The 26,259-nt window shown below is 45.0% G+C and overlaps 1 protein-coding gene across 1 annotated transcript in view; it reads right to left on the minus strand.

The window, feature by feature from the left end:
* The window catches only part of Frem3 (FRAS1 related extracellular matrix 3), a 67,176-nt gene that overhangs the window by 13,521 nt on the left and 27,396 nt on the right, over positions 1-26,259 (minus strand). The window contains 4 exon segments of the mRNA XM_052166434.1: positions 9,494-9,619; positions 9,847-10,077; positions 14,960-15,167; positions 24,469-24,569. Of these exon segments, the coding sequence (XP_052022394.1) occupies positions 9,494-9,619; positions 9,847-10,077; positions 14,960-15,167; positions 24,469-24,569 (666 nt within the window).

Raw genomic sequence — 26,259 nt, forward strand, 5'->3', positions numbered from 1 at the left:
GTGATGAATCAGAGAAAGATTTGACAGAATAGGATAGGTCTAAGTCTTATGAGAAGAGAGAGGAAAGGGAAGCTACTTAAGGGGAGTGCAGACAGAGAAAAAAGAGAAAGAAGGAGGGAGTTTACCGGTAGAGTTTTACAGAGACAGGTAGAAGAGAGAACAAGCCAGACACAGGTAAAGACAGAAGAAGTCAGAGAATGAGAGTCATAAGATTACAATATATTGCCAGAGCTAGAATGAAGCCAAACAAAGCAATTCAAGATAGGCAGAGAGGAAAGGGGGAGGGAGGGAGGGAGGGAGGGAGGGGGAGAGAGAGAGAGAGAGAGAGAGAGAGAGAGAGAGAGAGAGAGAGAGAGAGAGAGGAGCCAGATTAAATCAGCTAGCCCGGAGAGGGGGCTGAACCAGAACAGCTGAGTTGATCAGACAGACAGACAGACAGACAGACAGAGATCAGAAAGAACTGGAAAGGGTGAGCTTTCTCAGCAGTAAACCTCAGAGGCTGAAAACATTCTGGGCCTAGATAAGACGGTATGGGGACTAGAAGCTTGCAGGGCTAAGCTGAGGCAGTAAGCATCAGAGATGACAATTACATCAAGTGAACAAAAGATTCGTTTACACCCTCTTCTTAAGGATGGACTATAAATTGTAATCTAAAACAAACTCTTTCTCCCCAGGTTGTTTTTGGTCTGTGTCTTAACTCAGCATCAGGAAGGATACTAGAACTCCATGCTATGTTCAGATGACAGTACTTTACACTACTCCTCCCCTTCCACTGTTCCTCTACCTTTTCTGTCTTCCCCTCTGCTACATTCCTTGAGCCTTGCAAATGGCATAAATGTCTTATGTAAGCATATTTTACAATGACAGTGGAGGTGAGGTGTTAAGAAGCTGGGTGGAGAGAGTTATCCACCTAGAGCTGATAAACAGGACTTAGTCCTCCCCAATAGACACATAGAAGAACTTCTGAAGGATCTGCTTTAGGTAGAGGAAAAGTCCTCTGAGACACAGGGCTTCACAGCTACACCCTGAGAACAAATTTGCAAACAAATACGACAGTACAGGAAGGTGTGAGGAGAAAGTCTTTCACCTGGATGTTTAGAACGCTTGCAGGGTAATCTATACTCTACCCACCTCTTATCAAGGCACAGATTAAAAAAAAAACAATCAGAAAAGTGGGGCCAGGTCGCAGATGCCATGCAGGAAGAGCTGTAGTGGGCAAGTGAGCTCGCTGGAGACAGCCCACCATTTTGCTTGGCAGCAATGGGTGCGTTCTGGTGAGGCATGACCCCAAAGACTTCTTCCCAGGATTGCTTCTTGCTACTGTTTGCAATTGCCATATTTCTTATTTATTTGGCTTGGTGTGAGTGGACAGTGGGAGACTCTTCTGCTTATACCCTGGTGTGATTACTGCTTGGGTGACAACCCACCCTATTAAGCAAATTTCCTACAGTCAACATGAAGAAGCTGATTAATGATGTTTAGATGAATTAATGACTATAGAATTCCTGATTCAAATAATTTTTTGAAGAAAGTTTAAGGAAATGGTTTTAGTTGTTTTTTTCCAGAAAGATGTAATAAATTTAGAATCAAGAATAGAATGTATCCTCTCCTTATAGAATAGTAAGTAAAGCCTGCATAGTTAGGAATATGATGAGCTTTCATAAATTGCACTGAGAAGAAAAATAGGCTTGGGAGAGATTTGTGAACAAGTAAAAACATTCATTCTAGGTCAGGTCCAAGGATGTAACCACAGGTGTGCACTGTGGTAAAGCAAGGCCATGTGAAACTGTGGCTTTGAACTTATAATGAGCTTATAGAATGAAACACTGCTTTGAACTTACTATCAACATCCTTTTTTGTGTAACATTTTATCTGTGAGGATTTTATAAAGAACTTTGGTCTAAGAAGATATAAAAAGGCTGAACGAAAAAATAAAGTGTAGATGTTGGGCTCTGCTCCATCTACCAAATACGTGTTGTGTGTGTGTGTGTATGTGTGTATGTGTGTATGTGTGTATGTATGTTTGTATATATATATATACACACACACACAATATGTATATATGCATATAGATCTGTCTGTCTTGATATATGTACATATATATATGTATATATATATGTAGGTATATGTGTATGTATATAAATATGCATGTGTACTTGTGAAATTGATGAAACTGGTGGTCAGGCCTGGCCAAGTGTGTGTGTGCTTATGTGTGCACGCGCACATACACACATGTGCTTATGTGTGCATGTATGACTTTATATTCTCTTATTTCTCGCTGATCTCTTAAGGGTTAAAAGATTTCAGAGTTTCTTGCTGGCCCCAGACAATTAAATTTTGTGTCATTAACAGTACTGACTCCATAAACTGCCCACCGCTATCAGTAGGGATCTTCACAGGTTGCTATTAGACTGACTCCAATTGCCAATGACATATTCAGTCCCTTCTGTCCCGCGCTACCGTCTCGCCAGCAAGAACGACGCGGCACACTTAGGATCCTTCTGTAGAAAGCTTTATGCGTCTTGAGAGGGAGACCATAAGCTTACAAAAATGGAGACCCCGAGGGAGCGCGAACCCAAGTCTTATATAGGCAAGTCCTCCCGCCTTGGACGTGGCGTACCCTGGTTGGCTGCGGCTCATTACCCCATATGACGCCACGAGGTAGGCAGAGACTCAGTGGCGGGAAACTCGGCTTGGGCATGCGCACTCAGCCTGTTTATGGCTCAGCAAGAACAGGAAGTAGGCGCCATCTTGTAATGGAAGACGTAGGAGCGTTCGGGCGGCCCCCAACACCCTTCCTCCTTTATCTAGATGCTGGGTGGGCCCTGACAGCCAGGTCCACTATGTGTGTTTTGTTCTAGGGTCTGGTTCAACCGGAGAAAGCCAATCATTGATACCTCGTGACACACTCATTTTCAGGCGGACTGACACCACAGGATGACTCAGCGTCACTCCTGCTCCTCTGGGCTTACGGCCTGCTTTTCACTACTGTTTCTTTCATGAAGAGTAGTTTCCTAACAAGAAAGTGTCCAATAAGTAAGGATAGATAAATGAGATCCGCTTTGTGAACAATGTTGGGCCAAGAACTATCTAATTAGCCCGTTTTTATACAGAGTATCATTAAACCCAAACATTTCACTGAGGAACAATGAGTGCTAGTTGGGCTGGTTATATCTCCCAGGGGACATTGTTAATGACTGCTGGCATTTTGAAGATTCACAGCTGGAGCCTGTGGATGCTCCTGAATTCTAACATCTAGAGGCCAGTGGTGTTTGCATAATATCCTACGAACAATAAATTCTCCTCTGACCCTGAGGACAGAGGATTTGATAGTACACATATCATTTATCTTGGGCTCTTCAATCAAGCACAATGACAAAGGCACTTGAGACATATTTTGAAGGTTTTCATGGTTTTGCATTTGGCTGTATTTTCAGAGATGGGCAATCCTACGGCCTGTTCTTTAAGATTCCCAGTCAAGGGACAAGGGAGGGGGCTCGGTGGGTAACAGCACTTGCTTTGCAAGCAAGAGGATTGAGTGCAAGTCCTCAGTGGCCCTGAGAAATGCCGAGCACAGCTGTGCAGCCTGTTCCCCAGTGCTTTGGGGACAGAGCTTGGTGTTCCCCAGTGCTTGGGGGACAGAGCTTGGTGTTCCCCAGTGCTTGGGGGACAGAGCTTGGTGGTCCCCAGTGCTTGGGGGACAGAGCTTGGTGGTCCCTAAGAGCTCGCTGGCCAGGCAGCCTTGCTGAAACATGAGCCTCAGGTTCAGTGAGAGACCAGGCAGCAGCACTCAATATCTGGCTCTGGCTTCTGCATGCACATGCATGGCACACACCTACACATTTGAAAGCATGCAACACATGGATACACATGCATATACCTATACACAAACAAAGGTTCTATCTTGAAAACACCAGATACAACCAGGTGCATGTGGAATTTTTAATAACTCTTAAGTTTAACTTAGTTTTACTCTTAAAATAAAAAAAAACTAAATCTTTGCTATTAGCGTGAGTGCGTGTGTACAATGTGGACTGTGTGTGGTCATAGTGTGAGTGGAGGCCAGAAAGATTCTGCAGTTAGTTCTCTCCTGAGTTCTGGGGCTCAAACTCAGGTGGTCAGGCCTGAGTGGCAAGAGATTTTGCCCTCTGAGCCTCCTCACTAGCCCTGGATTCACTCCTTTTTTGGTCTTGAAGGGTGAAAAGAAAATTAGGTGGGCAGAAGCACTCCACAAGGAAGTTGTCCTCCCCTCCTCTTCTTTTTTTAAATCTGTTTTGTTTTTTTTTTTTAAGACAGGGTTTCTCTCTGTAGCCTTTGTTATCCTGGAAATAGCCCTGAAGGCCAGACTGGCCTCAGACTCACAGAGGTCCACCTGCCTCTGCCTCTGGGATTAAGGGTATGAGCCACCACTGCCTACCAAAGCCTTTCTTTTTTTGTCAGCTAATTACAGGGGCATGCCCTCAGTCCCAGAGAGCCCAGCATGCCTATGAAAGATCACATGGGCCTTACACAGAGAAAACAGTCAGTGGCTGGGGTTGTAACAAATGTACTTTTTAATGCGCACCTTTAAACCATACTTCTTCCGGTGTGATGACTATCACTGGTTGTTGACTTGACTGGAATGAACCACAATCCAGAAATGGAGGGCATATCTGTGATCTGGGTCTTAAGATAGGAAGACAACACGCCTTTGATCAGGATCTTCCGGGGTGGGGGAAGGGGAAAGACACATGCCTTTAGTCCAGATCTTGAGGTGGATGACACACCTTTAACCTGGGCCACCTCTTCTGCTGGAAGCCTATGTAGGGACGTAGAGGAAGGAGGCTTTGGTTCTTCTTCTCCTGCTTGTCGTTGCCTTGCTAGCACAGCCATTCCTTCACTGGCATGGGCAATCCCAGCATGCATGGAAGGCCCTCTGAGGCACCCAGCCTTGTAGGACTCAGTAATTACCAGATTCTTGGACTTTCCATTCACAGCTAGCCATTGTTGGATTAGTTGGACTGCAGCCTGTATGTAAGTCATTCCAATAAATACCATATATTTACATATTTATATAGTATACACATATATGGAATATATTATATTAATATATACTAATATACTATAATATATATTAGTATATATATTAATACATATTAGTATATATATTAATACATATGGCACACACACACACACACACACACACACTTCTTTGTCCACAGTCAGAGGGCCTGCCTCTGAATGTGCATTGGCGGTGTAACCAGAGCAACAGTTTGGCGGAACTCAAGGACCTGCTCGGCTGGACAGAGTCCACCCAGTGCTGTGCCTCTGGAAATGAACCGGGAAGCTGAGAGAAGAGCCTTGGGAATCAGCTGGCAGAGGTGGTGGTGGTGAGGTAGGAGTTGCCTCCCTGGAGCAGACTCTTCTGTAGAACCTGACAACTTCCTGTCATGTCTCCACATCTGAGAGGTGTTCTCAGAAGAGTCCATTCCCAGTTGTCACCTAGCGCAGGATGCCTGGCATGTGCCTGGACTCTACACAACTGTTTATTTTCCTGCTTGTGGTTAAAACAAGGAAACACACAATGGAGTCAGATCTTCTCCCTAGCGCCTAGGTTCGCGGAGAGGGCATGAGGGCACCTGACCGAGTGGAACTGTGGGAACGGGTGCATCTCACACGGAAGGCCACTGTGGCCTTTGGCCTCCGTCCTCCCCATGGCTGCTTCAATGTCTCAGTGGGTGGAATTTCAAGGCAGACTTTTAAACCTTTTCAAAGGTTTAAAATAAAGTTTTTTTTTTTTTTTTTTTTTTTTTTTGGTTTTTTGAGACAGGGTTTCTCTGTGTAGCCCTGGCTGTCCTGGAACTCGCTCTGTAGACCAGGCTGGCCCCAAACTCAGAAATCTGCCTGCCTCTGCCTCCCAGAGTGCTGGGATTACAGGTGTGTACCACCACCGCCCGGCTAAAATAAAGGTTTAATTAGCAGTGAATAAAACCAAGATGGATTTTAGGAACAGCTGATTGGTTGACTGCACGGTAGACACATATCTTATTAACAACCTACAAACAGCAACTGTGGCTCTGGGTAGCCATTATGTTACATGTGGGCCATTCCATCAAAGGTCTCCATCTGCTTCTTCACACTGTCTGCCTCTGACAGTGGTTTTGTCAACTTGACTGCATTTAGAATCCTCATGGAAACAAGTTTCGGCATGTTCTGTGACAGGTTAGAATAGGTTTAGGGAAGTGGAAAGACCCACTGTACATGTGGGTGGTGCCGTTGTGTGGGTGGTGCCGTTATGTGGGTGGTGCCATTGTGTGGGTGGTGCCATTGTGTGGGTGGTGCTGTTCTCTGGGCTACGGTCCTAGACTCCGTGAAAAGGAGAAAATGATGCGAGTACCAACTTCTCTGCTTCCAGATGTCAGAAGCAGTGGTCTGTGTCATGCTCCTGCCTCCGTGCCTTCCCGAGATGGGCTGTCCCCCTCGTCTCGGTCTGGCTTGGTCTCGCAGGCCTTCTGTCGCAGCAGTGAGGAGGTAACTAGCTCTTGTTTCCTGGTGGGAAAGCTCCTCATCGCCACTTTCAGAAAAAGATGTGGAGGCTTGATACTAAAGCTGTTAGCATTTATTCTAGGCTCCACCCCACAGTTACATACCCATAGCCTGGCTGCTGTAAAATGGCTCTTTGGCTCTCCCCCACCCCCTGGCCCTGTCTCTCCGTCTCGTTGTCTGTCTGTCTCTCTGGCCTTACTTTCGCTGGCCTTTCTCTCTCCCTGTCCTCCCCCCTCCCCTAACTCTCCCTTCTTTCTCCCCCCTCCCCCTACCTCTCCCTACTTTCTCCCTCCTCTCTATGTCCCCGTCTTTCCCGCCACCCAATCCCTCTTTGTCCCCTCTCTTTCTCTGCCTCTACTCCCTTCTCAACCCCCTTTCCCATGTCCCCAAATACACTTCATTTTATACTAGACACGTCATACGGCTGGTACCTCAGGCGGGGATGCCTCACCATGGCCCCCTCCCGTCCATCATACCACTGCATTATAGAACATACCAAAAACAAAGTATGAGGGTATGAGGGGTTTTTTGTTTTTTGTTGTTGTTTTGTTTTTTTGTTGGTTTTTTTTGTTTTGTTTTGTTTTTTGTAGAGGACAGAGTAAGAAGAACTAAATCTCCACGGTTAGTATATCACCAACAGGGGCCAGATTTGGAGACAGGCTGTGTGACTTGACAGTGGCTGAATCACACATAAATCCAGAATACGGGGCTGGGAGATGCCTAAGAGTGATTGCTGTCCAAGCAGGAGGACCCAAGTTCAAATCCCAGATCTCGAATCCAAACACCTCAGTGTAAGCGTGTATGTCTGTAATCTCAGCACTGTGGAGGCCAGAGGCAGGGGCATCACTGGGGCTTGCTGGACTTGCTCCGTTCAGTAAGTGGTAGGGCAGGATATTTGATTCTGGGACCATAATGGCCCAGGGAAACAGGAAGTGGGAAGGAAGCTTCCTCCCGGGACACCTCAGAAGAGAATGGCAGGCGTTGGCTCCCACCCGACTCCCAGCCTGGTGCCATAAAGCAGGCTCCCCAGCCATCCACCCTGGGGAGAACGTATTACACTGGCAGCTATCGGGCTGCCCTCCTTGTTCGACCTTGTAAGACGCCCCCTCCCCTCCTACAGCCTCTGTCCTGGCCAGTGCTGACAGCCACACAAACCTTACCCTAGAGACCCTGGCCACCTCTCCAGGGACATAAATGGCCCCCCTCTCCCCAACATGCCCCACACTCCCCGCTGACCAAGATCCTACCTGCACCCACCCACACCCAGCTAAGCTTCTCTTCTACCAGTCCAGCCTGGTGTGCAGTGGGCTTGGCTACCCCGAGCAGGAGAAGCAGACAGCCTCTGGCATTTGATACCATTTTCTAGCCTTCATGTGCCCATGGGAGCATACAATCTCTCTCTCTCTCTCTCTCTCTCTCTCTCTCTCTCTCTCTCTCTCTCTCTCTCTCTCTCTCTCTCTCTCTTTCTCTCTCTCTCTCTCTCTCTCTTTCCTGTCTCTGTCTCTCTCTCTGTCTCTCTCTCTGTCTCTCTCTCTCTCTCTCTCTCTCTCTCTCTCTCTCACACACACACACACACACACACACGTTCATGAAACCCCCTATCCTGTACATAAATCCCTATCCCACCCCCAACTCCTAGAATACTGGCAACCCAGAGAGCCCAGGACACTGAGTCCCACATCCGCAGTAATCAGGGCAAAGGGACTTGGCCTAGAACTCTCAGCTCCCATACTTTTAAAACCCTTCTCACTTAGAAACAACCAGAGAGGGCAGGAAAGAGGGCTGGAGAGACTACTGGAGAGGTGGCTCAATGGTTAAGAGCACTAACTGCTCTTCAGAAGGTCCTGAGTTCAAATCCCAGCAACAACATGGTGGCTCACAGCCATCTGTACTGAAGATCTGATGCCCTCACAACCAGAGAAACCAAACAAGTTCTCTCAGCCAATCACATAGGACAGCCCTTCTCTCAGCCAATCACATAGGACAGCCCTTACCTCAGCCAATCACATAGGACAGCCCTTATCTCAGCCAATCACATAGGACAGCCCTTATCTCAGCCAATCACATAGGACAGCCTTTACCTCAGCCAATCACATAGGACAGCCCTTCTCTCAGCCAATCACATAGGACAGCCCTTACCTCAGCCAATCACATAGGACAGCCCTTATCTCAGCCAATCACATAGGACAGCCCTTATCTCAGCCAATCACATAGGACATCCCTTACTTCAGCTCTAGCTTCCTGACAACATCATCTTGAGTTAGGCCACACCTGACATCATCCTCTTCTTCCCACTGCTCACTTTTCCTGTCCTCCCTGCCTTTGAAACTCTGCTAAATACTTGAGGCAGACTGCCTTGCTCTAGCCAGAACTAAACAAAAGCTTTTTCTTATTCCCACGCGGGTGGCATTCAATGAACCTAAGGGGTAGTGAGATGCAGGGGAGTTAAATTTTCTCCCTGTACACAGAGAAGCCACAAAGAACGGGACCATATCTAGGGATGTGCGAACTCCAGATCTCAAGATCGGAGGCTACGTACAGTTGTAAGATTGAAAGGGAGGAGAGAGACAGAGTGACGGAGGCTATTTTAGTGTTGCTTTGAAGACACACAGACCGGTAAAGGTCCTGTGCCTTGCTGCTTCTATCTCCCATCAACTCATATCAACTGTTACACCCGAGTATCTCACTGGACTTTCACAAAACCTAGTGAAACATTGAGAGCAGGCGTTCTTGTTCCAACGTTGAGTACAGTTATCTCTGCTTGATGGAGACCAGCTAGCTGGGGGCACTCAGGACGCCCGAGCGAGTCAGAGTCAGCTGAGGATGGAAACTGCAGCTCACGGCTCATGGCCAAGCCTAGTGTCCGATGCCCTGCCCTCTGCCTCTCCCACACCCAGAATCACCGCAACCCCATTCTAATAGTCCTGCTGCCATATGCACTGTCCCCAACCCCCACAGAGACTCAGACCTGGACCAGTGGGGCAGATGACTGTGAGCTCCTGGCTAATATCCCCAGATCGTCTTACAGGAACCAGAAACTCCCCAGCAGCCTCTGGCAGCTTGTATTCTGCCTCCGGAATGTAAACTGTTGATTCTAGAAAAGAGCAGAGAAGACATTTCAGCAGAATTAAAATACCAGCCTCCTAGTATTTTATCACACCTACTTAGAAGCACGCAGTCATTGGCTCCTATGTTCCCAACATGATTAACTGGATCATTTGTGAGAGGTGTGGGAAGTATTTGCTACTAAGTAAAAAGTAGGAGAATTGAGTTTTAGAGAGCCCCTCTCCCTTCCCCCTTATTAAATTACACGTGGCATACCATCTTCAGGATCTACAATTTCAACTGTTGCCATCTCTGGAAACTCCAGTGCAGCCCTGCCAGGTTCTGAGAGAATGATCTGGAAAGTTTCTGAGATCTCATACTTGGTGTCGGGTATAAGTCCCACCTTCCACGTGGCTGTAGTCTGACCAGGACTGAACTGGACCAGTGTAGGAGCTTTTCCTTTAAAATCCTTATTTTCTTCAGCAGTGTCTCCTTTGGTTCTAATACCTGAAGAAAAGCCAGAAAACTCAACATTATCCTCAGGGTCTGAAGGAATAATTTTCCCTTTAATGTGTTTCTATTGTTGACAAACACTGATAACACAGTTGTCGCTGCTGTTTAGTGTCTGAAGAAGATATTTGTGAGCTCTGTTCCCAGCTACAAGGGTGAGCAGAAGTGAACTGGGTCAGGGGGAAAGGAGGACAAAAAGATGACCTACTGACCTACTGTCGGAAGCATGAAGGAGGAAGGACAGAAGAAGGATCACTGTGAGTGGATTTGTCTTGTCTGCTTGTTAATCTTAGCATTTATTAAACCATGACCTCCGATTGGTCAAACCCTGCGAGTTTGAAGATGAGTGAGAACTTCCAGCCCCCAGAAAGCTCACTGTTGACGTAGAATGGAGTGCAGCGTGAGCCCCATGGAGGCTTGGGTTGCTGTTCATCGAGGAGTGTTGGGGCACAGCTTGGAACACAAAATGTTCTCAATAAACATCACTGAGAGAGTATAGTGTGACAATTTCAATTTCTACTATCTCTGAGTAACTATCCTATCCTATTTATTTATCTGTCTATCTATCTATCTATCTATCTATCTATCTATCTATCTATCTATCTATCTATGTATGTATCAGTTTTATAGTCTAGACTGTCTTCCAGCTCTCTATGTAGCTGAGTATGAGTTTGCACTTCTGACCCTCTTGCCTCCATCTTTCAAGTTCTAGGATTATAGGCATGGCTTTATTGAGTGCTGTGGATTCAAACCGGAGCTTCCCACCTGCTAGACAGTCACCCTTCTATCTGAGTCTACCCCCATGGCCGGTTAGTGACCTTTGATTGGGAGATAATTTTTAGTAACTTTCCAGACAGTTAGATCCCTGATGGTGAAAATGGAGAGATGCAGACCGATTGGAGTTCTTCTAGGAAGCAGGAGTTAGTAACTTATGAAAGAAATGCATCGACAATAATACAAGCAACAACTCAGCAATATGGAAAATAGCCAGCGTCAGACATGGCAGTCACGACTGACTGAAGAGCCAGAGCCGCAACAGGGAGCTGGGCTTGGAGCTTTCATTTCTTTCTTTCTTTCTTTTCTTTTCTTTTTCTTTTTTTTCTAGACCATGTGGTCTGTGGCTAGACCTGGTCTGAGCGGTCTGGGGGAGTTGGGAGGACTTCCAGGAGTGGTGGACAGAGGCATGTTAGAGGCAACAAGAAGAGGTGGCTATTACAGTCATGTGGTAGGGTTCCTGCCAAAGTGGAGGCAACAATCTGCTGGGGAAGACAGTACCACATAGGCCTCTTTTGACAGGCCTCCTGAGCATCTGTCTCACATAGTCGACTGCTTCTAGACACACACACACACACACACACACACACACACACACACACACACACACACCTTTAAAGCTGTAGTATGGACATTCTTCCTGACATATTAGTTCAAACTCATAAGGAGGCCTTGGGTGACAGATTGCAGAAGCCAAGTCCTAAAGGAGAAAGGCGGCTTATTTCAGCTGAAGGTCTTGGCAGCATCCCAACCATGCCGTGAGGAAAGGACCTGAGGTACGGGTGAGGCTTCGGCTGCTCCAAGAGAAGCCTGTTCCTAAAGTCTCCTGTATGGCTCCTTTCCTTGATTAGCTTCTTCCCCCACATCATGTTTCCTTCCTGCCCTGCCCCTTCACTGGCTTTACTATGTTGGCTGGGTGCTAAGCCTGTCTGGAGGCTCCCAATGATCATTTGTAAAATGAATGACAACCAGGAAAAAGGCTGGTGTAGTGGTGCATGCCCTTGATCCCTGTACTCGGAGGTAGAGTCAGAAGGATCTCTGTGCACTAGAGACTAGCCTGATCTACACAGGGAGTTCTAGGATAGCCCAGGCTATATTGTGAGATCCTTGAAACTGCCCATGTATGGAAAAAAAAGAAGACAACATACCCTTGTTCGATTCCTTGAGAGATTATACATATAAAAGCAAATGATTTCTGAAGTTTCTGGTAGCTAACAGGACTGTGAAAATGTAGTGAGTTCTTAGAACAATTATTATTAATTATTAATGATGACAGTTGGATCCTCTCTGTTGTCCCGGCCTATGAGTTTACTCCAAAGAGATGTTTTGATGGTAGGTGTTGGTAAAGCGTAGAAAATTTGACACTGTACATGTCCTTAAGCAAGTTACAACCTCAGCGCTGGATTAAAACAATTATACATAATTAACCGATTAAAGTTAAAACAGCAATTAAATAGAAAATAGTACTTCAGAAGAATAGCTAGAACTAATGTATTAGTATGTGATAATATATTATTCTACACCTAAAGGCAACTTTAAAACAAGTTCATTGCAGCTTTATTTATAATAGACAGAAACAGGAGAAAGCCTAGATGTGTCCCAACCAAAGAATGTACAAAGAAAATGCCCATTTACACAATGGAGTATTGCTCAGTTGTTTTTTTTTAAAAAAGGACATCATGAAAGACCAATATGGTATTCACACACTTATAAGTGAACATTAGCTGTTAAGTAAATGATAATCATGCTACAGTCCACAGACTCTGAGAAACTAGGTAAAGTGGAGGGCTCTTGGGGGGGCATGTATGAATCTCTCTGGGGAGGAGAAATAGGATATATTTTATTGGTGGATTGGGGGTAGGTGGGATCAGGATTGGGAGGTATCAGGTTGGGTGGTGGGATGGGGGTAAAAGGGTGGAAGGAGAGAATTTGCAGAGAGACAGCTAGAATTGGGGGCATTTGGGGGAGCAGTGTGGAAACCTAGTGCAGTGGAAACTTTCTAGACTTTAGGAGGGCGATCCTAGTGAGGATTCTAGTCATGGAGGATACCAGTCTGAACTGGCTAGTTTTTGAAGCTAGGTAAGGGGAACCCAGTGGTGGGACTGGGTTACATTCAGTTGTGTTGATGGCTGAGAAGGTTCTGTGGAGATCTCTTGTGGATTGCTATTTGTATTTTCTGATCCCTCAAGAGGGATCAGGTGAGGTCAGGTGAAATCTTAAGGCTAGAACCTGTGATTGGGCAGTGGAAGGAAAAGACAGAGTTTAAAGTTTTAGAGAGGACTGGAGAGATGGCTCAGCGGGTAAGAGCACTGACTGCTCTCCCGAAGGTCCTGAGTTCAAATCCCAGCAACCATATGGTGGCTCACAATCATCTGTAATGAAATCTGGCGCCCTCTTCTGGTGTATCTAAAGACAGCCACAGTGTACTTACATATAACAGTTGCTAGAGCTTCAGTGCGTGCAACAAGATACTGTGAAGAAAGAAAAAACTCTTTTTTTTTTTAAAAAAAGAAAGTTTTAGAGAGAGAAAAGAGGAAGAAAAAAGACAGAGAGATGGGGAGATGAGAGAAATGGAGGGCAGAAGAAGATGGAGGAAGCTGAGCTGGGCCACGTGGCCTGAGGAGTCGCAGGTAGCTAGGGATTTCACAGATGGGCAATAGAGCAGTGTAGGCTACATTTGCCCAATCTAGGTGTGCAGCTTGTATTTATATCAATTGAACTTTATGTTCTTTGTGTGCATATTTTGGGGCTGGAGATTTAGCGTTATAAATCTGGTTGGTATATTACAAGTCTCTAGTGTTATCATTTTATGGGGCTAAGAGAATCTGAGTGAGTGGTAGTTGGTTTTCTGCAGGCCAGCCACAGGCGTGCATGGGAATCAGGCCAAGACCACTGCTTGGGGCTCGCCATGGGGGTGGGTGAGACCACTGTTGCCGGTGATTAGTCAGATGTAGTGTGGATCGTTTTTCCCCCACATTATACTCTTTTATCTTATTTTTAATTGGATATTTTCTTTACTTACATTTCAAATATTTTCCCCTTTCCAGGTCTCCCCTTCATAAACTCCCTATCCCATCTCTACATGCTACAATCTCCAAACAACCCAGGCTGATGCTAGGACAGAAAGTCACTCTCTGAAAACTGACAGCAAGGCCTCACTGCAGAGGACAACGTCTATACAGTTCATTGAATATAGAGAGGTCATCTGGTGCCTGCAAGGAGCCTTGACCAGTATGTTCTAGTCTCCATGGTGAAGGGAGGTAGTCCCAGGCTACGTAAAGAGAAACCTGTACGCCAACCCAGCAGCAAAACCCTGGACCTACAATCTGTCCTCCCTGCAAGAAATGCTGGCATAGAAGTAGTGGGAATGGCCAACCAATGTTTGATTTAACTTGAGGCCCACACCACAAGAGGGAGCCCATGGCCTACACTGACTGGATAGCTAGGAATCAGAGACCGGATATCCCAGAGACCTAGGGAAGAAAAAAAAATCAATGAAATGACTCCCAATAATGAAATGATTTCTCATGTTGTCCTGTTATACTCTTAAATGGGTGTCTTCTGCCTGTTCTTGAGACTCTTACAGTGTTGCCTCAACGTGAGGACTTTAGCTTTGTCTTATTGTATCTTGTTTTGTCCTTCTTGGTTGTCTCTTGGAGACCTTCTCATTTCTGAAGAGGAGATGGAGGGAGAATGGGTCTGAGGGTATGGGAAAGTTGTGGGGCACTGGGAGGGGTGGAGAGAACAGAAACTGGTTGAAATGTATCGTATGAGAGGAGAAATCAATTCTCAATAGAAAAAAAAAGTTGATCTGGGGATTGTGGGATGGCTAGGAAATGTCTCCATTTTCCTGGAGCATTTTGAATTACAGAAAAGGAAAAATAATATAATCTGTTAGGACAAGGAAACCACACAGAGAAAATAATCACAGCATATGAGCTGTAGCTTATCCTGTAGCACACACAACGCAGGTTTCCTGTAACTTCTGTAGGTATTTCCATCAGTCCAGCCATTGGCTCTCTCCTGCCTGCTCTCCTGTGGCTGGCTGAAGCCCACACGTCAGTCTCCATACCCTTTTGCTGACAGGCAATCCCAAGCTACTTACTAATGACAGATGTGCTTCCAAGGTATCCCCTGCGGGTGAGGGTCACTTTAAGGAATGGGGAGTCTCCATCCACAATGTAGCACTCTTTTTCCAAAGAAATCCAAGCCCACTGTAGATGGAAAGCATGATTTCTCAGCTGGTTTCCTCCTGCAAGTGTGAGGGAGAAAGAGGCCGTGAGCAGAAGCAGTGGAAGGAACAATGACGGGGACTTGAATGTTGTTGTTTTGTAGAGAGGAAAGGCTCTTTATTTTCTAGAGACTATCATAAAGGCTTAGGGGAAGAATACTACAAATTGTTGGTCAAAAATTAGATACTCAATAGATGTCAGTTATTTTCATCAGGGTTTTTATTTAGTTAGTTTTAATTTTTTATGTGTGTGCTCCACTATGCTCGTAACAGCCTTATTTATAATAGCCAGAAGCTGGAAAGAACCCAGATGTCCCTCAATGGAAGAATGGATACAGAAAATGTGGTATATTTACACAATGGAGTACTATTCAGCAATTAAAAGCAATGAATTCATGAATTTTTTAGGTAAATGGTTAGAACTGGAAAATATCATCCTAAGCGAGGTAACACAATCACAAAAGAATACACATGGAATGCAATCATTGATAAGTGGATATTAATTAGCCCTGAAGCTCTAAATACTGAAGATACAATTAGCATATCAAATGATTCCCATGAAGAAGGAAGAAGAGGGCCCTAATCCTGGAAAGGCTTGATCCAGCATTGTAGGGGAGTACCAGGACAGAGAAAAGGGAGGGGGAAAGACAGGAGAATGGATGGAGAGAAGAGGACTTATGGGACATATGGGGAGGGGGACTGGGAAAGGGGAAAGCTTTTGGATTGTAAACAAAGAATATAGAAAAAAAATTAAAAAAATTTTTTTCATGTGTGTGTATGTATGTGGTACACGTGTGTATGTGTGTGGTATGTATGTGTGAGTGTGCTGTGTATGTTTGTATGATGAGTGTGATATATATGTATGCATATGTGTGTGATGTGTGCTATGCATGTTTGTGTGGTGTGTGATATATATGTATGCATATATGTGTGTTGTGTGTTGTATGTATGTGTATGTGTGTGTATGTTTAAGTGTGTGTATGTATGAGTATGTGGTATGTGAGTGGTGTATATGTGTGGTGTGTGTGTTATGTGTGTATGTGTATGTGTGTGTATGTTTCAGTGTATGTATGCATGAGTATGTGGTATGTGAGCGGTGTGTATGTGTGTGTGTGGTATGTGTGTTGTGAGGTGTGTGTGTCTGTGAGTTTGTCTCTGTATGGGTATGCACTGTGAGTGAAGGTGCCAGTTGGTGGCAGAAGAAGGCAGCAAAGCGCATGGAGCTGGAGTTACAGGTGTTGTGAGCTCTTGACTTTCATCAGAATTGTAAAAGAACACAAACTTGATTTCCACCAGGCTATCTGCTCTTGGTAGAATATTTCTTTTTACTAATAGCTGAATCATCTATATTTTAATGTTTCTGCCAGCCATAAGAAAAGCCCCTACGCTTTTATCACAACATCTTAGTTTAGAGCATTTTGTCCTCCCTTTGCAAAGTGTGCAGTTTCAGTGCCCCCTTCTCTCTGCCCTGTAGCCAGCCAAGTTTGCCTATCCTGGAGCAAGATAAGTAGCTGTGAAAGTGTCCCCTTCTCAGACTGAGCTAATCAGTCTCTGTGGCCTGATCTCTGAGGCAAGCCAGTGCTGTCTGCAAGCCCTTTCTTGTTGTGGGGTCGTCGATCAACAACGCTCTCCCAGAGAAAGGAGACGAAGTGTCAGCAGTGCGCACTAAGAAAGCCTGCGCATCCAGACGTCATCGAGGGAGGGGCGTTTGCATTAGAACGATAGGAGGAAGAGCTGAGGGGCGAGGCTAATCTGTAGGCGTTCGGAGGCTGTTATCGCAGACAGCGCTAGATAATGCAGACCTCAGAAAGAGAGAAGCAGATATCTAAGAAACAGTTGCTAGAGCTCCAGTGCATGCAACAAGATACCATGAAGAAAGAAAAAACTAGTCATAAGAAACAAAAACCCCTAAGTGGTGAGAGAGCTTCCGAGCATCCCTTCCCCAGGGGGGAGTGGTCCCCCTCCCTCTGGAATATTGCTCATGACCCACAGACTGATCTTAGATATGTGTACCTAACAAGATGTTAAAGGCATATTACACCTGAATTACGTATGGGCTTTTGCCAACGACAGTATTTGATGCTGGGCCTGGCTTATACAAGATGCTGTCTCTAAGAGATGCAGTCTATGGAGTGTTTAGTTCACTGAGCCATCCATGCCTTTGAAGGGGGCATCACTGCTCCATTATACTGCAGCCTTCAATGCTGCAAACCATAGGAAACCTCTTTTTATTTTAATTACCTTAGATACTTTGTTACTGTCAAGGAAAGCCCACAACCACAACTATTTTTTTTTATTCGATATAATTTATTTACATTTCAAATGATTTCCCTTTTCTAGCCCCCCCACTCCCCGAAAGTCCCGTAAGCCCCCTTCTCTTCCCCTGTCCTCCCTCCCACCCCTTCCCACTTCCCCGTTCTGGTTTTGCCGAATACTGTTTCACTGAGTCTTTCCAGAACCAGGGGCCACTCCTCCTTTCTTCTTGTACCTCATTTGATGTGTGGATTATGTTTTGGGTATTCCAGTTTTCTAGGTTAATATCCACTTATTAGTGAGTGCATACCATGATTCACCTTTTGAGTCTGGGTTACCTCACTTAGTATGATGTTCTCTAGCTCCATCCATTTGCCTAAGAATTTCATGAATTCATTGTTTCTAATGGCTGAATAGTACTCCATTGTGTAGATATACCACATTTTTTGCATCCACTCTTCTGTTGAGGGATACCTGGGTTCTTTCCAGCATCTGGCAATTATAAATAGGGCTGCTATGAACATAGTAGAACATGTATCCTTATTACATGGTGGGGAGTCTTCTGGGTATATGCCCAGGAGTGGTATAGCAGGATCTTCTGGAAGTGAGGTAACCCAGACTCAAAAGGTGAATCATAGTATGCACTCACTAATAAGTGGATATTAACCTAGAAAGCTGGAATACCCAAAACATAATCCACACATCAAATGAGGTACAAGAAGAAAGGAGGAGGGGCCCTTGGTTCTGGAAAGACTCAGTGAAACAGTATTCGGCAAAACCAGAACGGGGAAGTGGGAAGGGGTGGGAGGGAGGACAGGGGAAGAGAAGGGGGCTTACGGGACTTTCGGGGAGTGGGGGGGCTAGAAAAGGGGAAATCATTTGAAATGTAAATAAATTATATCGAATAAAACAAAAAAAATAAAAAATAAAATAAAAAAAATAAATAGGGCTGCTATGAACATAGTAGAACATGTATCCTTATTACATGGTGGGGAGTCTTCTGGGTATATGTCCAGGAGTGGTATAGCAGGATCTTCTGGAAGTGAGGTGCCCAGTTTTCGGAGGAACCGCCAGACTGCTTTCCAGAGACAACCACAACTATTAATGGAGATAAACAATCAATTGCAGCATTTCTAACCTTCTGAAATGCCAGTGACTGCTGTCTAGGTTTGAAGGATTCCAAAGAGTTTACCATAGAATTTTTGGTGGGGGACTTTGCTACTCTGTCCCTTCCACAATGTGACATCCTAGCGGATCTATATCCGAGGGCGTGAAGTCCTTTTCACCTCTTGGGAAAGTTACATTAATCCTTATCAGATTAATGATACTTATATGTGAATAGCTGACCTCCAGGACACGGTCCAAAATGCACATAAACCTGGGAATTTGATGGAGATACAGAGCTTAGGTCGTGAATGCATGTTGTGACAGGCTACAAACACTCTGTCAGCCATTTCTGAACCTGAGAGCTCAGATTGCCGGGTCAATACCCTGTTAGCCTCGGGGTTTTGAAGCCATGTCTGCAGGTATGGACACTGGCTACAGAATCAAGGGAACGCATATCTCACTAAGGACTTTCATTGCAGGATCCAAGTCAGATAATCCTGAAAAACACTCATATGAAAATACACTACAAACTAGCTGGTCTAAAGGTGATACACACCTTTAATCCCAGCCCCCAGGAGGCAGAGGCAAGTGAATCTAGTCTGGTGAGGCTAGCCTGATCTACAGACAGAGTTCCAGGATAGCCAGGGCTACACAGAGAGACCCTGTGCTGAAAAACGAACAATAACAACAAGAACAACAACAACAGTAACAACATCACTAACAACAATCAACCGAACAAAAATATTGCAAACTAATTAGAGATTTATTTCTGGAGAGGCTGGCTTCTGCCCATACGGTTATACACCCGTAACTCATTCTGTAGCTGATTCACTTCAATGTTCATTTATCAAGTGTATACCCTGTGAGATTTGTGGGTATTATTATTCCCCTTTACACATTCTGAATCTAAGAAAAATTCTCTGCGTCGCAACAAACTAACATTTGTGAGACCATACTTAGATCATGTCTTCATTTCCACCTAACTCAACAAAGGCACAAAATAACAATTCCTCCTTCTTGCAGTGATGGGAATTGAACCCAGGACCTTGAGCCTTCTAGAAAAATTCTATTCCATTGAGCTAAATCCCCAGTGCACAGTGAGACTCGAATCTTCACAATTCTCTTATCAGGTTGAAAAAAATGAGAAAAATACATCAAATCTTTACCAAGTACTAGATTAAGTAGTATATTTTATATAGGTATTGAATTAATATAAACAAACACACACAAATACCACTCAGCAAAAAAGACAAAAACGAACAAACAAACCAACCAAAACAAAACCTCTAGACTTTGTATTGAGGAGGACTCAAAAGAACTTAGAATTAAAGTTAGAAATAAAAATTGGGCCAGCAGCACTTGCAGACAAGCCTGGTGTCTGAGTTCGATCCCTAGAACCCATAAAACAGACGGAGAGACCCTACTCTTGCAAGTGGTCCTTTGCCCAGCTCTCATGTACTAGGGGTGTGGCTCAGTGGTACAGATTAGAAAAATGAATGCAAAAACTTTAAAGCACAGGGGTAAAGAGCACTGACTGCTCTTTCAGAGGACTCAGGTTCAATTCCCAGCACCCACATGGCACTTCACTACTGTCTGTAATGCTAGTTCCAGGGGGTCCAACACCTTCACATAGTTACCAGCAAAACACCAATGCACATAAAATTAAGTAAGTATATATATACTTAAATGTATATATAATTCTAAATCCCTAATAGGCAAAATTAAATACCAAATGATAAATTAGCAGCTGTTGTCAAATGTTTAAGACTTTGAATTGGAGGGCGGGCATTGTTGAGTAGGGTGTTTAGGATGCTTAATAATTTATTAAGTACATAATGTTATACATTTCGTTGTTTGTTGCTCTTGTTGGTTTTGTTTTTTGAGATAGCGTTTCTCTGTGTATGCCTGTCTGTCCTGAAACTCTCTTTGTAGATCAGGCTGGCCTCAAACTCAGAGATCCACCTGCCTCTGTGTCCAGGGTGTTGGGATTAATGCCGTGTGACAACACTGCCTGGCATATATTCATGTTTTCTGAGGTTTTTCACATGTTGAAATAACTTCAGTTGTCATAAGCAGTTCAAGCCTGCAGCTCCTATCATAACATAACTTAGCATGTATTTGAATTCATTAGCAGTTTTTCATCATGAATTTGGGAATATAACCTGGAGCTAAAAGCTGTCGCATAGTGGATATCATTTAGAAAACACTGCACAGTGCCTTGTGGGGATGCATTCCTTTGAATTATGGTTTGATACGCACAGTTGCATGGGCTGAAATTAAAAACCTAACAGCCTCACCTACTGCCTCGCCCAAACATTTATAAAGTTAGGCGAAAGGAAGAAATCTGAAATACACAAGTTTGCAAACTAAGAAAAGCTGAATTGCATGTCTTCTTGGTCTCCATTTACTCTCCACAGTCTTTACCCAGGTATCTGGCGTTGTAGGTAAAAGTTTCCAAAGTATGTCTGTTGGATGAGTTACAGCCGATTATCTTCTCTCAGTGCTTTAGGGTCCTGGGAGAGAGGGGCAACCTCTTCGCTGACTCTATTACCACAGCGCACGGCATTCTGCTCCTGAGAGAGGGCACACTTATTCTTGTGCAGTTACATGTTAAGGTCTTCAGAAAAGAAGCAAAAAACTAAAAGACTCTCAAAGGCTCAAGATCTCTATAACTGCTTCACTAGTTGTACTTACCCAAGCTGTAGTCTTGGCTGTCCTAGAACTAGCTCTGTAGACCAGGCTGGCCTCAACATCACAGGTCACAGAGATCTACCTGTCTCTGTCTTTAGAGTGCTGGGATCAAAGGCGTGTGCCACCACACCTGGCAGTTTTACTTAGATGAACCTGGCACATGGACTTGGTGGTCAGATGTGGCAAGAAGTGCTGGGCTACGGGGAAGGGGACTGGACGGGTCTCAGCAATGTCCCTAACTAAAGTCAGACCTGCAGGTGACGTGCTTCTTGGGACCTCAGTGTCTCGTATCTTATGGGGAGGAAGAGGAATTATACTTTTCCTGAACTGATTTCCAGGATTAGTCCCCAACATTTTTGGGGCCCATCTTAGTATGTGACATTGTCATTAGCATTAGAAAAACATTAATGTATGTTTCATTTAGACAAATCATGTTACTTGGTGCAAACCCAAGGGAACTTGATGAGGCAACTGTGAGCTTTAAGTTCTCTGGTGTCCGAGCCTGAGTCAGGAGAATGGACTTTCTGGAAGACACAGGAACTGTCTGAGTTGTGCGGTCTGTGTCCTGGCTGTACAGTGCTACTGAGTCGTCCCACCCCCACAATCTTCTGTGAGAACACAATTGGTGACATGTGCTATGAATGCCAGGACTGGTGAGCTTGACGGGTGGCAAATTAGGTCCCTGTGGTCTGTGACCATGTGGCATTGCAGGAGAAAGAGCCAAGAAACCGATTAAATGCTGTGCAAAGCCTATCACAGGGTTTGCTCTTTTCTACCCCCTGACTACCTCTGCAGAGAACGTGCGATTTGTCACGTCCAATGTGCCAACGTGCTGCTGGTGGTGGTGGTGGGGTGGGGTGGTGGTGGTGGTGGTGGTGGTGGTGGTGGTGGGGGTAGGGGTGGATAGCCTTGAGTCCCATAAGCCCTCTTCCCTCTGCCCAGTTCTTCAATCAACCCCCTCCTACTTCTCAGTCTTGGTAATCCCCTAGAAGGTTGCATCAAGCCTTTCCAGGACCAGGGCCCTCTCCTTCCTTAGTCTTGGGAATGATTTGATATGTAAATTGTGTCTTGGATATTCAGAGCTTCTGGCTAATATGAGGATTCCCTGGCATGCAATAAGGACACATGCTCCACTATGTTCATAGCAGCCTTATTTATAATGGCCAGAAGCTGGAAAGAACCCAGATGTCCCTCAATGGAGGAATGGATACAGAAAATGTGGTATATTTACACAATGGAATACTACTCAGCAATTAAAAACAATGAACTCATGAAATTCTTAGGCAAATGGTTGGATCTGGAAAATATCATCCTAAGTGAGGTAATCCAATCACAAAAGAACACACATGGAATGCAGTCACTGATAAGTGGATATTAGCCTAGAAGCTCTGAATACCCAAGATACAATTGCAGGTTTCTTGTTGGTGCACATAGCCAAGTCCCTGGTGATAAATAGGGCCCTGGTAAGTACCTTTTCAGTGGCTGAATGCCTCCTGGAAAAACTATCCTGCATGCGGATGAAACTATAGCATGAACACCTCTAATAATGTAACCTATGCATCGTTCACACACACATTCCTCCTACTGATTTGCTGCAGAGTAGGTAATAGGTACAGTTTTCTAGTAATAGCATTGTATGAAGTCAAGTTTTATTCTAGTTGGCAACAGAGCAGAACCTGTGGCCAAACTTTTGGAGTTTTAGCTTCTAAAAAGTGCTGTGTGTAGTGGTGAGTTTCCAAGTTTGAGGGTCTTGTTCTATAGAATCTTTTAAAGATGTAATTCATGTATGAATGCATGCCTATGTGGGTGTGTGCACATGAGTGGAGGTCTTGTGGAACCCAGAAGGGGGAACCGATCTCCTGGAGTTATAGGTGGATTCTGGAACTGAAGTCAGGTCCTCTGTCAGGACAGTTCCTGGTGTTGACTGCTGAGCCATCTCCCCAACACCTAGAGAAATCTTTTAAATCAATTTTTTAAACTGATCATGTCATCCTGGTTATACAGGCTTATATTGATGGCATTTGAAAAGCAAGAGTATTTATGATGAATATTTATTCAATAGCTACCTATTATGCACCTTAGGAAAGTCAAGTTTCTTACAGAATGAAGACTTCTACTTATTTCTGAGTGTCCAACACGTGAGATAGTCACCAGTGAGCATGTGTTGGGGTCAGCAGCCGAGGGCTCTGAAATCCTGCATGTAAAATCCAGAATTGACTGACTATCGTGGTAGGGAACACAGGGCAGCAGGTAGAGAAGCTATGGAGGTGGAGCCAAGAACAGGAACTGATGCCACATAAATCCCACATTCAGGAAGCATAGGACAAGCAGGAAGTGGGGCTGGGCTACATTTATTGAATGGCTTCCCATCTCATCTCTGTTTATTTGGTCTCCCTGGTGTACAAAAAGACAAAAACAAAACAAAGCACCTTACAGGTAACTGAAGGACTCATTCAAATGGGCTTCTCCCACTTCAGGGAAAAGAATAACACCCAGGATATATTTTGAACAGTAGCGAAAGAAGCTGGCAAATGAAACGGAATCTAAGAATGAGTTCCCTGAAGCAGACGTGGCCCCTGTGGGTTGAACTAGCATCCGTGTCCATCTATCCTTAATACTGATATGTGGAACTCAGAGTAGAAAGCTGTACAAATTCTGGGCTAATACGAGTGCTTAAACTCTGGGCTTTGGGCACTGAAATACAAATACTCCAGAAACAATTGTTCAGGGCCAATTTCTAAGTTGGCTTCCTATTGCCATGTGAGAATGCTATAGCCTCCTTCAACAGGCTCATGATGACAACAATGGGCACACCAGAGCCTTAGCCTCTGCTACTCCAAAGCCCAAGAAGCCAAGAGCTTACTGGGATGAACTGAACAGACTGCCCCTAGAAAAGGTGCCATCACTAAAGTCTGTAAAATTTCTCCCTCTCCTAGGGCTCTCTGTTTTCCTCCCTTCCTACCTCCAATGCTTATTCCAACCCGTGAATTTGTCCACATAAATTTTATATATACACGTATATGCACATGTAAAATATATATTATATATTATATTATGTAAAAAAAAAAGAATGCTATAGCCTAAGTCCGTTAAAAACAACAGCATATATACATTCTCTCTTGTTGCAGTGTGTCATTAAAAACAAGAGTGTATATCCATTCTCTCCTCAATTCAGTGGGTCAGGTGTGTGGCTGAGCTAGGACCTTGGATCAGGCTGCGGAGGGCTAATACCGAGGAGCTAGCTGGACTGTACTCTTAACTGAGAGAATATGCCTCAGACACACTTGGGTTGTCAGCAGAGGCTGCACCTGAGGCTCCCAGCAGCTTCCCACCTGGAGTTGGCTGGAGGCTGCAGTTAGCTTCTGTAAGGCATCTGCACTCTCCACACTCTGAAGATCTTCTAGCAGGAACTTCACAACATGATCGTTTGCTTCTTCAAGGCCAGAGGACAATTGCTTTAGTTAGCAGGATGGTGTTCATCTGCCTCACCCCCGCCCCGACGGTGCACACACAGGTGTGTATCGGGAGGGGGGGGGTGACCCTAATTACAGTAGGGGCATGCTAGCGCCCTTGACGTATTCTGGTCACTCGAAGTGTGTTAGTTCCTCCCCTATACCTCTGATAACACCACAACCCGGGCAGCTTATGGAAGGACGGGTTATATTTGGTTTGCAGTTCCAGAGGGATTAGAGCCCATTATGACAAGAAGAGTGACAACAGGTGGCAAGCATAGTGGGTGGGGCCTATTTAAAGGACATTTAAAAATAAAAAAATTATGCGCGCGCACACACACGTACATGTACCGCAGAGGTCTTGGACTCCAAGAGCTGGACTTACAGACAGCTGTAAACGATAGTTTTATTAATATTGGAGGTGGGAATTAAACTACATCTTCTGGGAGAGCAGTGTGTGTTCCTGACCACCGATCCATCTCTCTAGCCCAGGACTCAACATCTCGAGTCGCAAGCAGGAACAGGAGAGCACACGGGGAAAGAAGGCAACAAGGCTTTGAAAACCCAAAATCTGCCCTGGGGACATTTCAGCAAGACCATACCCTTAAATCTCTGAACAGCGCAACCAACTGGGGACCAAGTATTCAAACATCTGATCCTATGGGAGCCATTCACATTCAAACAGCATAGGAAGCAATTCACAATTCCCGCTTACACTGAAGGAGAAACAGAGACAGAAGCACACAGGGGTTTACCTAAGGATTTTTCTTGCTGTAGTTTCCAATCTGACTGCACAGTTTGACTCCCCGGAGAGCTCCTAGCATAGAAGGTAGTTTGCACTCATCTAAAGCATCCGGGAGCCTGGGCCCGGACTTGTGGTCTCTTTTATAAGACCCCCAAAGTAACCTATTATGCAGTGAATTTGCCACCAAGCTTCAGGCGTACCTACTGTATGACCCTGGAAGCATAGACAGGGCTTTCTTCTTCTGGACCAAGAATGACGGAATCATCAGAGAATTTAAAAGCACTCAGGAGGTTGTATACAAGGTAGAAGCTGCTGACCGAGTGAGACGCTGTCTGGGAGTTGGTTAAGAGATCTCGGTCCGAATCTAGATAGAACGTGGCAGGTTAGAGAATTGACCTGTCAGCTGACAATAACGACGGGGAGTAGAACGGAGAGAGATGTTAAACCCGGCCGGCAGGGGCATAAGAGGCCTTGGGTTCGATCCCCAGTCCAAAAGCAAAACCAACTAAGTCTTGGGTGGGGAGGAGTGGGGGGGTTGGGGGGAAGTGCCTGCTGGGAAAAATTTCTAGTACACTTAGGACAAAATGATGGGGAGTTGGAAAGATTGACCAGGACATCCTGTGGGCAAGAATAGACAGGAAAGATAAGTAGGAACGACGAAGTGCTTCCCAAAGCTACTGTAGAGCTCTGCATGTCTTCTACAGGCCCATGAATTAAAGACTGAGTCCTCATGGTGGACCCTTAAGGGAGTAGGATACAGAGAAAGAGACTTGGATCACCTGGGGCATGCCCTTGAGGGGGATACCGGGACCCAGCCATGAATGCTACTGTATTAAAACACCCTCCAAAGGGCATTTTCTTTTAGCTAAAACTGTTTGGAAAACATGGCATTCCCAGAGCATTTCTGTGTACTGTTTGACTTTAGA

The sequence above is a fragment of the Apodemus sylvaticus genome, chromosome 21 (assembly GCF_947179515.1).
Source record: "Apodemus sylvaticus chromosome 21, mApoSyl1.1, whole genome shotgun sequence".
Taxonomy (NCBI): Eukaryota; Metazoa; Chordata; class Mammalia; order Rodentia; family Muridae; genus Apodemus; species Apodemus sylvaticus.